This window comes from Phasianus colchicus, chromosome 6 (genome assembly GCF_987193195.1).
Source record: "Phasianus colchicus chromosome 6, bPhaCol1.hap1.1, whole genome shotgun sequence".
NCBI lineage: Eukaryota > Metazoa > Chordata > Aves > Galliformes > Phasianidae > Phasianus > Phasianus colchicus.
Window position 1 is genome coordinate 7,129,320 of NC_143441.1, and position 14,083 is coordinate 7,143,402.

A 14,083-nucleotide genomic window follows, 5' to 3' on the forward strand; every position below is an offset into this window, starting at 1 on the left:
CTTAATTATGAGTGTTTTACTTATGCAAGACGTATTTAGTTTGTCTTTCTGCAGAGTGATTATTTGTCTTACAGCTTTAAGTTAAATCATATAGCCAATGATTGCAAAGTGCTTGCAACAATTTTCAGGGGTGTGTGTGTGTGTGTAAGCCAGCCTGTTTCACCTGCACAAATAGCTACGTGCAAGCTCTTAAGTATCACTGGAAGGATCTATCGAATCGTGAGCAGGTCAAGGAGCTCTCCAAAAAGAACTTTCCATCCAAGTTGCTACTCTGACAGCTCATTGCTGTTCTTGCAGGTAGTTCCATATAGCTGAATTTTCTTTCTGTAGTTGGTGATCAAGAGGCTTAAGCAATATATTAAGCAATGTTGTGGCATAAATGTCTGCAAAGCTGTGTGCAGTCGCTTGCTATTAAGAGCAATAAATTGAATGGTTGATTTATTAAATCTGTACCTGGAAAACAGCTTCAGGACAATTTCTATTGAATTACTAATAATATCAGGAAAAGCGTGATTAAATATGCAAGCAGTTCAAAAGAGTCACAATACTACTGTGATTTTGTCATTTGTTACTGTTGTGGATCAGATTGACAGGTATGACAGTGATTATAGCACATTTTTTTCACCAAATGCAATTTGATTGCTGGATACACCTGATACTGGCATTGCCAAGAATTACTGAGATATTGCTACATCATGTGAGGGGAAAAAAAAAAGAGGAAAAAATGGACTTGGCAGTCAATTTGCTGTTCAGCCTGAACTTTTCTGACCAGCTTCCTGCAAGCTCACAGAGCTGTGCTGCATATGGATGGTCAGAGCTTTAGCAGGCATTCCCACACCCAGATCTTGCATCAGATCTTGTGCTGTGGCAGTTGTCTTGTTGAGGCAGATTTCCACCAGTGACCTGAGCTACCAGAAAGCCAATCCAGGATGATCATGTGAGTTGTGGTGCAGCACACTGCAGCTGGATTGTGTTCTCTTCCAGTCTTGCTGCCTTTATAACAGGAAACAGTCACTTTCTTGGATTCTTTCCCCAGCATTATGCTAGGTGAACACAAATGAGCACCCTCTTAAGAGATGAACTGAAGTAGAAATGTAACATTTCAGATGGTTTGGGCAGGTGGTGGGACTTAGCTCTAAAAAACTGTTTTCTTTAAAATAACTGAAGTTAGCAATTTCATTGAGAATGATACCTGGTTTGTGAAAATGTCTGGATATCTCAGAATATCTTTGTGCTGACATCAATTTAGGGTTTTTCCTGTTTTTAAGGGAGATAAAACATTAGGATATCTAATATACTTAAATGGGTTCTTCTTCTAAAATTCGATCCATTTTGATGTACAAATGAATGATTACCAAAAAAATTGGGATTTACAAGCAAAGCAAGTTGCCCTGAGGTAGAAAGATTGGCAGCTTTTTGTTGGGTTTCTTACTCACTGAGTGCTTTTCCCTTTTGTTTAAACTGGTGACTATATTGTGAAGCATTTAATCTGATTCTTTTTACAGGTGGAGCAGTCAAAAGTTTTAATCAAAGAAGGTGGTGTTCAGTTACTACTTACAATAGTTGACACACCAGGATTTGGAGATGCTGTGGATAATAGTAATTGGTAAGAAGGCAGTCTTTGTTCTCCCACAGTAATATGGGATTATCTTTTTCTTCTTCTATGTGTGTGATACAATACCTTGTGAGTTTAAGTGTATGCCTAGATCTTCAGTTAAAAAACTAATGTATTTGAACTTGCCTGTACTTTGTCATTAACTGGAAACTTTGCTGTAGTTTTCATTACCATTATAACTTGATGGAAATGCTATCAGCTTGTCTCTTAATGCCTTTAAAGTGGACAGAACATTTAGCTCTTTATCAGCACTTCCAGTATGCTGAACCTATTTATATGCTCTCACAAGATTGGACCATCAAAGCACTTCCTTTGGTTACTCTTCTAAGTATTCTATTTAATGCTATTATGATGAAGGTAATTGTGTATATAAGGGTTTTCCAGTGAACTGTTGACTCCAGTCAACTAATTCTTAGCAAAGACAGAGTTTTTACCTAAGTGATGTAACTTACAGGTTTTTATTCATGTCATCTCTGCAGTTGGCAGCCTGTTATTGACTACATTGACAGTAAATTTGAGGACTACCTGAATGCAGAATCTCGTGTGAACAGACGTCAGATGCCAGATAATAGAGTTCAGTGCTGTTTATACTTCATTGCTCCTTCAGGACATGGGTTAGTATATGTTAAGTTTCCTATCTCTGTCTTTATCTCAGGTAAACACTCTGACATTTTTATTTAGGAACTTTTCCTAAATGGCCTGCAGACAGTGCCTAACTGCAAGGATGAGCTTACTTTGGCTTGCTGAACATCAGCAAGCTTTACAGGTGGTAAGACAGAACACCAGAAAATGTGCTTGCACATCAGTTGCATAACAAGAAAAAATAGTATTGGAACAATTAAAAATACAGAAGTGTTCAAAAGTGCTAAAGCTACTTCTTAGCTCTGTGTCATTGTTCATGCACTTGCTACATACAATAATACATTTCAGCTGTAAAAGTTGGCTCACACTTTAAGCAACAGAGTTTTTCCTTCCCTCTTTGCTCTCTTTTCTTCCCCCCTTCCATCTGATGTTAATGATGAATTGAAGATGGAGAGTTTCTGGCATCCTTTTAAGCATACGCCTGGGGAGTAATCCTTTGTCTAGTGACAATTCTAATATTGGCATTTTAGATTTTTTTTTCAGTTATTATGCAGTGTTCCACTTCTTCATTTTTAACTTGATCAGACTTCTATCTAGTGGTAGAAAGAGAGAACTGCATTTCCAGAGTGTATTAGATGCAGGCTTTGAGTTTGGTTGCTTAGCATTTTATCATATATTACAACTGATTAATGTTGTCAGAGGCTCTTAAAGTAGTACCTTCAAAACCAGGAGGAGGAGAAAAGTAGGGTATTTTGTTGCATGGATCAAAAGTAGTAAAGTTTTTGCAAAGGAAGTGACAGAAGAAATTCTGAGGAATATTTCTCTGGCAGTGAAAAAAGGCTATTTTTCTTGTGTAGGTTTACCCTAAATGTTTTTTCACCAACATGCATGTTTGTTATGTCAATTTTACTCCATGTATGTTTCAATTTTAAATGCAAATATTTGAATGTTAGGCAGATAATGCTTCATTAGTTGGGCCAAACTAAAATTTCATGTTAATAAAAGGGAGACTAAACCTTCTTTCATGTTAATCAACTTTTTGAATATATATTTGAGATTCTTAAAAAAAAAAAAGTCTTTTTTTCTCCCAGCTTTTATCTGTTGAGGACTTTTAAATCCATCATTGGTACAAATTGTTTGCATGGAAAAAAGCAGATAAATCAAGTTTTAGTTTTGAATATTAGTTTAGAAGCTGGTAAAATGTTCCTTATAGTAAAAAAGTTCAAAGTTGAGTTAGGTTTGCATTGTGTCTTTCAATTTTAGAGGTAAATGATTGGAGTTGTTCTGTAATTAAGGAAATTAATGGAACACAGAGAGAATCAGTGCTTCCGTTAGCATTAATTTCCTCTTCTATACTGCTCTCTTCTCTGAAAGGACATTACTCACTTCCTACCTGGCTTTTGTGGTAGTGCAGTCTTCCATTGTACTTCCTGTGAAGACAGCAACCCATACAACTCATCAAACAAATACTTGTCACCTTCGTACATGTATCTGTTTACAGTGAATTAAAGCATTTGTAGGTGAACTTGCTTTTGTTTGTCTTAATGACTTAATACCCTTGCAAAAAGCAGGCTTGCTGCAACTTCTGGTCCTTCCATTTAATGTGTCTCACTGTTGGTAGCTGGTATCCACACAAACATCTGAACTAACAAGTTAGGTTGTATGGGACAGGAGGAGAGAAAGAAGAGGCTGGTAGATGGGTGATGGATTGCAGCCTCTTCCTGCACTTCTGGGATCTTCACATGAAGTCTTCATGTCTGAGTCTCAAGTGCTGAAGTTGGAACTGTTCTGCTTTGACATCTGCCTGTTGACATGGAGTTGACTTTGGTAGCTGTTTGAGATGAGGGGAGGGAAAGCATATTTGGCTGAACAGATAGTCACACCAGTGCTTTTAAACTCAACAGCCATTAGTGTTAGCTCTTGAAAAGAAGCACGCTAAGGAGCTGGGAAATTCAGTAGCAAGTAGAAAATGTTAAAGTGAAATTAAATATGTTTTCTTTGGCTTTTTCTTTATTCATTTATATATGTGTGTATGTGATTCAAAGGAGAAGCTAAATTTGAATACCAATTGAATCTGTTGCTAATCCTAATTTCTTTAATATGAGAAATAATCTTGTTAAATCCGTTAAGTGAATCCTTTAAGCCTGACTAAACTTGCTATAATTCTAAGGCATTAATGCATTGAAACCTGTGGCTTTACTTTAGCAAGCACGAAATGTTGATGATTTTGACCTGCACTGGTGTTATTTATGTATTTATGGTGGATGTTTCCTTTGGGTTACTATCACCAGCTTTGCTAACACTCTGTTGTTAAACACAGTACTTTGGAGATGAGGTGCTTCTACTTTGATTGCACAAAGGCAGTTCTAACTGTCTTCATCAACACAATATTAAAAAACAACTCGTGAACTTTGCAACCTTAGTAGGAGAGTTTTTATTACATGCTTAAATTAGTGTAATTTCCTCTAGCAGAAGTCTCTTGTCTACTAGTAACATTAACTGACAACTTGCTTCTCTAACACTGTACAATAGTAGGGGATTTCCTATTGCAATTACAGGTAGTCTTTTGAAATTCAAGCATCTGTCACTTATAAATCAGTGCTTTAAGAATAGCTGTCAAGACAAATCTCAAGTAATTTGTATGTTCTAGTTTAAAGCCTTGCAATTTATATTCATTAATGCTGTCTTACAGACTTAAGCCTTTGGATATAGAGTTTATGAAGCGCCTGCATGAAAAAGTGAATATCATTCCACTTATTGCCAAAGCAGACACACTTACACCCGAGGAATGCCAACAGTTTAAAAAACAGGTGAGCTGAAAGATTCATATTTACACTGTGGGATAACTTAGTAACCTGGTCCTTATGGAAATGGTGAGATTTAACTTCTTACATGCAAGGTTCAAACCCTGAAGCAGTGACTTGAGACAGCAAAGCTGAGTAATTTATATCTCTAGATTTAATTGTATTTCTTGGTGAAATAATCTTGTTTCTGTCCTCGGGGGAAGATTCTATGATTTAAGTGTAACGTGATTCTTGACAGGTGAAGTATATCACTGCTGAGATAAAAATCGGTAAGGGAGGAAGGGCCTTTGAAGATTTAGGTGCCCAACAGAAGTTGTTTTAAAAAAAAAAGAGAGAAAAGGAAGGGAAAAAAGGGAAAAAAATACAAAAAAATAATAATCCCCCAAAACTTGCACGCAAAAAACCCAGTATTTAAAATAATACATTATTACTACTAACATGTCAACGTGAAAGTGTTTGCCATAGATGTATTAAAGTTGCATCAGGTAGTAGATGAGAAAAAGTATACCTGCCAATCAGTCTTGTCTGTAGCAGCACTTTTTAAAGATGATAAGATAACTGTTACATTAATACAATTGACATTGTTGCTTTGCATTTTTACTAATTTGGTGGTAGTGCTTCCAATTGGCTTATTTCAACTGTGTGATCAGAACACTTAAGCTTTCCTGTACAAGGAGGATAAGGAGGACACAGAACATGATAGAACAAGATGTTAGGTTGGTTTCATCAAACTGTGTCCAGTTCTAGTTTTAAAAGTAACAGGTTCTTCAAAATGTTGATATTAAGAGAGATGCCGCGTGTAAAACTCTTGATACAAGACTGAATATGGAAAGACATTTCCTGCCTTGGAGAAGCTTGGTCAAGATGCTGTAGATTGTTTTGGTTTCTTCTCATGTATTGGGTTTTTCTTTGGATGTAACCCTATATAAAAGGAAAAAAATGTAGAATGCAGTGTATTTCTTAATGCATGCACACTGTTATCAATGAGCTGATGTTAATTAGGGCAGGCTTTCCAAAATGAAATTGAAAATAAGTCCTTGACTGAACTAGAAACTGATCTTCTTTATGAGATTACTAACCTGTGAATCAGAAACATTCTCCAAAGCCATGCAGTGTAGCTGAAAGCTAAGTGGTCTAATATTTTTCCATCTAAAATTCTGTGAAACTAATCAGTTTGTTTCTAAAATTATGCTTCATACAAATCAGGCACCAAAACAGTACAGCCTCATTTATGATGATGCTGTCAGTTATTCTTAAATTTTAATTAGTGCTTGCAAATGTTTTCAATACATCTTGCTGCTAAAATCAAACTATTGACTAAACTGGGTGATCTTACTTCCAGCAAGTGAGGCTTGAGTGAGCTAGGAACAGAAAATTATAGATGTGGGAATTCAAAGGATTGAAATATGCCTGCAGGCTTTTTGTTGTTATTATTTTGGGTTGTTTTTTTGTTTGGTTTTTTGTTTGTTTGTTTTGTAGGTTACCCAATTCCTATAGTAGCCTGAGAATTTAAGTTCAGTTGTATTAGTTTTTGCATTTGCACATATAGCAGTATAAATCTCCTAGTTTGCCTGGGCGTAGAAAATGATGGTTGTTTCTGCTACCTTACACTGATGGACAGCATTCCATGAGCAGTCTCCAGTGCTAAGCTGTGTTCCCCTGCCAAAGAAGTGATGGTCATGCTAACAATCCCTTGGAGTAGCCTCATGGTGTTAAACCTGTGCAAGTTTCATGGTGTTAACTTAAGTAAAAAAGGTCTTGTGGGTCAAATAGGAGGAGGGAGAATCAGCTGGCAGCAAGAAATAAGTTATTATAAAAGTGTGACTTTCTCAAACAAATAATGTTTTTGGTTTTTAGATAATGAAAGAAATCCAAGAACACAAAATTAAAATATATGAATTTCCAGAAACAGATGATGAAGAAGAAAACAAGATTGTTAAAAAGATAAAGGTAACAAATTCTTGTTTCAAAAACTGCTGTCTTTTTCTCTTTGGAGGGAGGATGGAAAATGAAAAGCTTTGTCCTTAGCAAGGAGCTCACCAGACTTTTTAGAGGGTGGGAAAAAAAAAAAAAAAGTAAGGCTGTTCTGAGAATTGCTGCTTTCCATCTGAGGGAATGAAATTCTTCTCTGACATTGCTTAAGCCCTTTCATTGGTGAAATTCAGAATGAGAACACTAGATTACATTCTCATTAATTAACTTTTAAAGATCACTTGCTTTTTATTTATTCCATCCCTCTTTGACTTTTATCCACCTGCCACGTTCTGACTGGGAGCTCAGTAAGAAGCAAGGATCCTCTGTCAGAAAGGTGTGCAGTGGCATGAAGTGTGTGCATTACACTTACTAGAAATGTTGTCTGGCTAATTGATCTTCTGAACCTTTAATGGAGATGAATGACTAAAGATAATCCATAGGGCCATCAGGCTGTTGAAAGACTTCTTGTTTACTTGTGTTTTTTGGTTTGTTCTCGTATGTTGAAGTCCAACTTGCAGCCTTACTTCTTTTTGCTCTTTAGCAGCCTGTAAAAGCTTTTACATCTTTTGTTATTGTGGGAGTTGCCTAAGACAAATAAAACACAAGTAGCACAAATTAAAGCTATCCTGGGACTAAGATATGCTGGCCTAAAGGAGAAGAGGAAGAATAAAAGCAAGAATGAAACCCAAATACTTGATCTTTGTATGCTGTTCCTTTCAGCTGTTTGAAGCTGCTCTTGGCTGCTTTGCTTGTTACACTTGAGAGATCTTTTGATTCAGCTGAAAACAAGAAGTTGAAGTAGTTCTTTGGCAAATCTTAGAAAATTGAGTAGGACAATCTAGTCTAAGTAGTAATCATTGTAGCCAGTGGCAATAGGAGTTGATAAATAATTTCTGTGCAAGAAGATTAAATAGGAAATGGTTTTGCCTGTTTAGCTCACCAGACAACAGTAGTACATCTTAGCCAGATTTACAGAATGTGTCAGTCTACAGATTTCAAAGGAGTGTGCATGTGTATAAAAAGTGTAATAAGCTACTTGGAGGTTAGGAAATACAAATGTTCTTGTGCTCTGGGCAAACTGCATTGCTGTGTCACCACACTGAACTGCCTTGTGTCTAGTTTATACATGACCGTGCTTTTGCTATCTGCATTAGAAATGTTGAATGACTTCTCTTAAAGCAATGCTTTCTGTTGTAGGACCGTTTACCTCTGGCTGTGGTAGGTAGTAATACAATCATTGAAGTCAATGGCAAGAGAGTTAGAGGAAGACAGTACCCATGGGGTGTTGCAGAAGGTAAGGCTTTCTTGCTGTTTGTAGCCATCTGAAGCATATTAGGACATTAAATGAAGCATTTCAAATAAGGGCTAATGTGTTTTTGAGTATGCTATTTTTTGTTATTCTGACAGGAGCAAGGTAAAGGTTCAGCAACACATAATGTCACAAGCAGAGTCTTGTTGAAGTTTCACTGAGGAACTGTAAACCTTTAACTTACTGCAGTTCCTACGTAAGATGAGGCTTAAAATAAGTCTTCTCTAGTATCCTTATTTTAATTTCTTTTATATGAAATATATTCATTTCTTGAATTCTACTTTCCAGGATGTTCATGTTATAAATGTTAATTTGATGTGCTTGACTAGCATAAGTTCAACTTAAAATTTATGGACAGATGTTTTTTCTTAAAATGTTTGCCTCTTAATTGCTGAGGAATAATAGCAGGAAGGTACTTAGTATTGAATTGAGTAGTTTTTATAGTTCCCTTTTTCGTGTTCATTTAAAATTCTGCTACTCTAGAAAATAAGTTTTTAAGATAATGGCTTGTTCTTTTGGCAACCATTACTTGTATTTTAACTCTATTCACCTACTTGAAATGACACGTGGAAAATAAAGCTTGCACCAAGCCAGATAGAGAAATAAAGGTTATAAACTCGTGTTGTTCTCCTTGATGATATGATGTCTGCATTTTTTTTTTTCATAGTCTGCATGTATTGAATAAAGAGAAGGTTTTTCTCACATTTTTTGCCTTCAAAGGACTATAAATTCAATGCAGTGTAAAACAGCAAAGAAACCAAGCACAGTATGGACCAGTACTTTAAAGAGCAATGCTGTAGCTCTTTGAAGTGCATGTCTGGCAGGAAATGAGGTTTGGCACAAAGTAAAAACCAGCTGCACCAGAATGGATCAAGCTTTATTTTAAGGCTCTTGCGTTAGTGTTTTGAAATGTACAAAATGGTGCAGCTCTTCTTTATTTTAAAACAAACTTCAGAAATGTTTCAAACTCAAGTGATTGTATGATTTTTTTGAAAGGGAACAACTGCAGCCTAACTAAAAGGACCGTCTTAAATGGCTTTGCAAAATTAAATGTACAGCCTTCATTTGCTTATTTGGTGAATAACAAAATTGCATGAAAATTCAGATGAAGGCTTTGCATCTCCTTTGTGGTGTTGGAGGGAAAAACTGCCTTCACAAAGTCTGCCTAATAAAGATTTTGCACATAGCTGGATCTAGGCTGAGGTCTTCAGTTAATGTCTGCTCCTTAATCACACAACTGTACCGACTGGGCCTCCAAAGGATCATAAAGATGGTGAAAGTGACAAAACTGTGTTTCTGCTGTGGTAGTATGGCCTCAAGGAACATAAGAACTCGGCTGGCAGGATGCACTGATACAAGTTGTGCTGCTAATGCTCTCCTACTGGTATCGCATGTATCGTGCAAGTGAAAAAAGGCTGGAGGAGATCTGTTGTTGGAATGAGTATAGAATGTGGATGATATCTAAAAAGCCTTACCTCTGAGAAAGGCACGTTTTTTGGTTGGAGTCTTAACAAAAAAAATTCATCTCTTTCTACAGTTGAAAATGGGGAACACTGTGACTTCACAATTCTGAGGAACATGTTGATAAGGTAAGCAACTTCTGGGTAACATCAGATTTTCTAAGATGTACAACAAGTTGGAAATTCGTGTATCAGAGGAAAAAAGGATTTGAACTAGTGAATTTATAGAAACCCTTCATTTTTAAGTGTAAGCTTTTATTCAGTTTTGGTAAGAGCTCATTTAACCACATGTCTGGTAAGTGATGCTAGTGGGTTGGTGTTTTGTTTCTTAAGTAATCCTCTCTCCCTGATTATTTGTTCTTAAGTTGTGATACACCATATAAATCCAAGTTGTCTGTTAGTGTTGATGTGTACTTATTTGCAGGCATCTGTTAAAATTTTCATTTCTGGCACTTTCCAAAGCAAGACTCCTGTGTTTTTGGTATTAGGTGCTGGGAGGCTTTTCTTCCTATATTCACAGTGGTTCAGTAAGTTCACCTGCTGTAACAATGACTAGTTTGACTTTTAAGCTTCACTATTCTTCAGAGTGATGATGGGAAAATACTAGAGGAAGCTCATGTTTGTGTTGATGTTGAACTTTACATTTATCTTTTGCACACTTGAAAGATAGAAACGAGAAGGTTTTGGCTTGTTTCTTGCCTGCTGTAGTTATGAGTACCTACTATACAAGTGATGTCCAGCTATCTTATTTATTCTTCATATACTTGCACGTTTATTCTCAGAACTCTCATTTTCCTCACATAACGTTTGGAATAACTGCAAAATTAAGATAGCTCAGTGGAAAATAACCTGATATTTCTATGACTTTGCTGTCTGGGCAGCTCTAGTTTAAATGGATGAATGATGACATTGTGGGATATGGAGGAATGTAGCTTAAATCCATCTGTAAAGGGCACATGTAATATTTTTTCAGGTAGTATTTTGTGTTTATGCACTAAGCTGATAAATTTCACTTATTGACAGAACTCATATGCAGGACCTGAAGGATGTCACTAACAATGTACATTATGAGAACTACAGAAGCAGAAAACTGGCAGCTGTTACATACAACGGTGTTGACAACAATAAAAATAAAGGGCAGCTAACAAAGTAAGTTCTTGTTCAGCTCTTTAATCTGTTTGCTCTGTTTTTGTTGTTGTTGTTGGTTTTATTGTGGGAGTTTTTTATTTTGCTTTTTTATTCTTGAGCCAGTTACCTTTTAGTTGCATCCTGGTCTGAACGCTGCACTTCTGGCTTATTCATTATTTGGTTTTGTTTTGTTCACTAAGATCTGTGCCAATCTAACTGAACAGGTTAAAAACCATGAGTTTTAGTTGGAATTAGTTCTGAAGAGGAAACATTTTTGGTGTTTCTGTTTGTAAGTTACATATCAGTGGTGCGTAATGGAAAGTTTTACTGCCTTACTGTTTCTGTTTTTGAATATATGCTACCTTGGGCACTTAGGAATGCTGAATCATCAACACAGGGAACTTCTGAGAGAAGAGTGGGTTAATACTTTGCTTAGAAACTTTAATTTAAAAATCGTGGCCATTGGCATTCGATGACACTGTTGCTGGTTTGTTTTTTTTTTTTGAATGGCAGCCTTGGCTGCTTCAAGGGTGCTTTTGTGTTCAAGGGGTGCTTGTTGTGTTGGTGAAATTATTGCAACATCTTTATCTTTTGTGGGAGTAAGGTTGCAGTGCAGGGGGTGGTGGCTGTTGCTTTCTGACCCTCATCTTGATTGCCTCTGACAGCAAGTTGTTTGCCAACCTGATGAAATCATTGGAAGATATAAAACAAGCTTTCTTGTATTCTTCACATACAAGGCTATTTAAAAATAGCCACATTTTTAAGTATAAGCATTTTCTCAGTTCTACACATATCAACAATAATTAATGATTAAATTATTACTAATTAGTGATGCTCTTCTTTCCTGTGACATATTTAGATATAAATTTCTCAACCAAATTACAGGATGCTCTTCTGTTCAGCCCGTGATATGCTAAATTACAGCTGTTTTTCCTGGAAGGAAAAAAGAAAAGCTACCCACCATTAACATGAAAAATGCTGTTATTTTCATCTGTGTGAACGCTTCAAAGCCATTCTTTCAGTAAAGCACTTTCTACTTGACAGTATCTTCATGCTTTGAAAGTTACAGTGAGAGAGTGAGTTAAGTGAGCACAGTGTAGTTGCATGTAGAATGAGAGAAAATGAGGCTTCCTTGCTTGGCATTAACAAAACTAGGATGGAATGTGTCAGTTAAATCAACTCTTCAAAAACAGTACTGAAATTCAGGTAAAGTTTGTAGTGGAGTCAAATCTTAGATTATACACTTAGATACACACTGTAACAGTGCTAACTTCTCACTGCCATCTCAGTACTGATTTGCAACTCAGAGCTTCTGGAGATGTGTAGCAAGTGTGTTAGAATTTTCTCAAGCTATTCATAGCACTGCAGTGTTAGGGCTGAGAGGGGAGGAGCTCTCAGAACTGAAATTACTAAATGAGGTATGTAGTCATTGTGGAAAAGAGTGGGGCGGATGTGAGGCAGCTTGTGCATTTCAGAACAAAGTAGTGCAGCAGGGAAGGAAACACACTTGAGTGCAAGAACTGGAGCCTCCTTTCTCTTCACCGAGGTGATCATGTGTGAATGACAGCACAGAATAAAAAGTTCTTCACTTGCTCAGGATCATCTAATTTGCTGTTATTACACTTCTTTCTTTTTTCTGTTTGCTCTCACTGTACTGAAAAAGAAAAACATCTTCAATTGCAGTTTTGGATATCAGAGAAAATGGTTTTGATTTTCTTTTTTATATGGTGTTTCATAGCATTTTGTCTCCTTTTCCCAATCTCAGTAGCTTGCTTAGATTTAGAAAAATCTTGACTTTGGTAAGAATGCTTCCCATTTCTTGTGTTTTGTGCCTGCTTATATTTTTGTTAGCCTGTACCTATGAGCTTTGTCTGTTGCTCATATCTGAGGTACCATATGTTTAAAAAAAAAAGTTTTTTATTCCCTTACTGTGAACATGAGATACATTTCTGCATGAATACCAGTTCCAAACAATTTCAAAACCATTTGCATTGTCCATCTCTGCCAGTCAGTTACTGAGGTCATCTCTGTACCTTTTTTTTCACTGGAGCTTATGCTCCAAATACCTGGAACTACTCTGCTTTCAGAAGCATGCTTAGTTGCAGTCTCAATCACTCTGCTGTCCTACCAAACTCCTGACAGTTAGAAGTGCCTTTTGAAGCCAGTTTTCTCACTGGGAACGTTGTGGCACTGAATCTCTGAGGTGAGCAGATACAAGTGGCACATTTAGCCATTGGCTTTGGTTTTTTTTTTTTTCCTTTTCCTTCAATGAATAACTTATCAGTTAGATTAATCCATCTGAAAGACAGCAAACCTGTAACAGGTATTTTGAACCTTTCATTAGAGATTTTCTTCAAACTCTGGGTGACTTCTTAAATTTAAAAGTATCATGAGTGCACATAGTGGTTATGAAGTAGCTGATGCTATTCTTCTCTTGCTGCCTTATCCATATGTTTAATTACCATCCTTTTTTTTCTTTTAAGCTTTAATGTGCTTCTTTTGGTGTTGATGTGCTTTTGTACATTTGAATCTATGATAGTTGATACAGCATAAAGAAAACTTTCCTGGTAACCATGTGTGTCTTTCTGGAAATTAATTACAAGGAGGAGGAATAAATATTAATGCTTTATCTGTGTGTCCCTGAGGAATGCTGTGTTTGCTTGCTTTTTGAAAGAACTGTCTGCCTCAAAATGGAGTAATATTGAACTTGCTCTCTGGAAATCTGATTCTTTAATGGGAGACAGATCCTGTGTCTCTATCTGAGGATGGAGACTGGCTCTGCTGCTGTCTGGCTGTATTACAAGCATCCTGTTAAACACAGATACAAACTCTGGCTCTGGAAACTCCTGTGCTGCTGTCCCTTTTGTAAACTGTGAGAGTGTATGTAAGAGATTGTATGAGCTGTGGTGCTGGGACTTCTCCAAAAGCATCTCCTCCTGGCAGCTGGTGAAGACTGACTTGACCTTTTCACCTTAGAAATAAAGAGCTTAAGAGATATTTATTCTACATGCAACAGTTAACATTTTTTTTTTTTAAACAAAAGTACAAATGTGAAAATGAGTATAAGTGCACCATAGGAGTGTTGTGTGGGTGACTTGAAGCAATGTGTTCCATGCAGTTTTCTTTCACTTCTCTCCTTTGCTTTAATGAAACTGTAATCAGCTGTTGTACAGGTGACACGTTGGCCTAAGAGCAGTCTGCAGCATGCACC

The 14,083-nt window shown here is 36.7% G+C and overlaps 1 protein-coding gene across 2 annotated transcripts in view; it reads left to right on the top strand.

Annotated features, from left to right (window-relative positions):
• Nucleotides 1-14,083, top strand: part of SEPTIN7 (septin 7) — a 61,936-nt gene that overhangs the window by 40,248 nt on the left and 7,605 nt on the right. For both annotated transcript variants that reach the window (XM_090142293.1, XM_031590463.2), the window contains exons 4-10: nucleotides 1,506-1,606; nucleotides 2,095-2,229; nucleotides 4,890-5,007; nucleotides 6,859-6,951; nucleotides 8,173-8,269; nucleotides 9,822-9,873; nucleotides 10,768-10,893. In XM_090142293.1, the coding sequence (XP_089998419.1) occupies nucleotides 1,506-1,606; nucleotides 2,095-2,229; nucleotides 4,890-5,007; nucleotides 6,859-6,951; nucleotides 8,173-8,269; nucleotides 9,822-9,873; nucleotides 10,768-10,893 (722 nt within the window). The remainder of the gene's footprint in view (nucleotides 1-1,505; nucleotides 1,607-2,094; nucleotides 2,230-4,889; nucleotides 5,008-6,858; nucleotides 6,952-8,172; nucleotides 8,270-9,821; nucleotides 9,874-10,767; nucleotides 10,894-14,083) is intronic.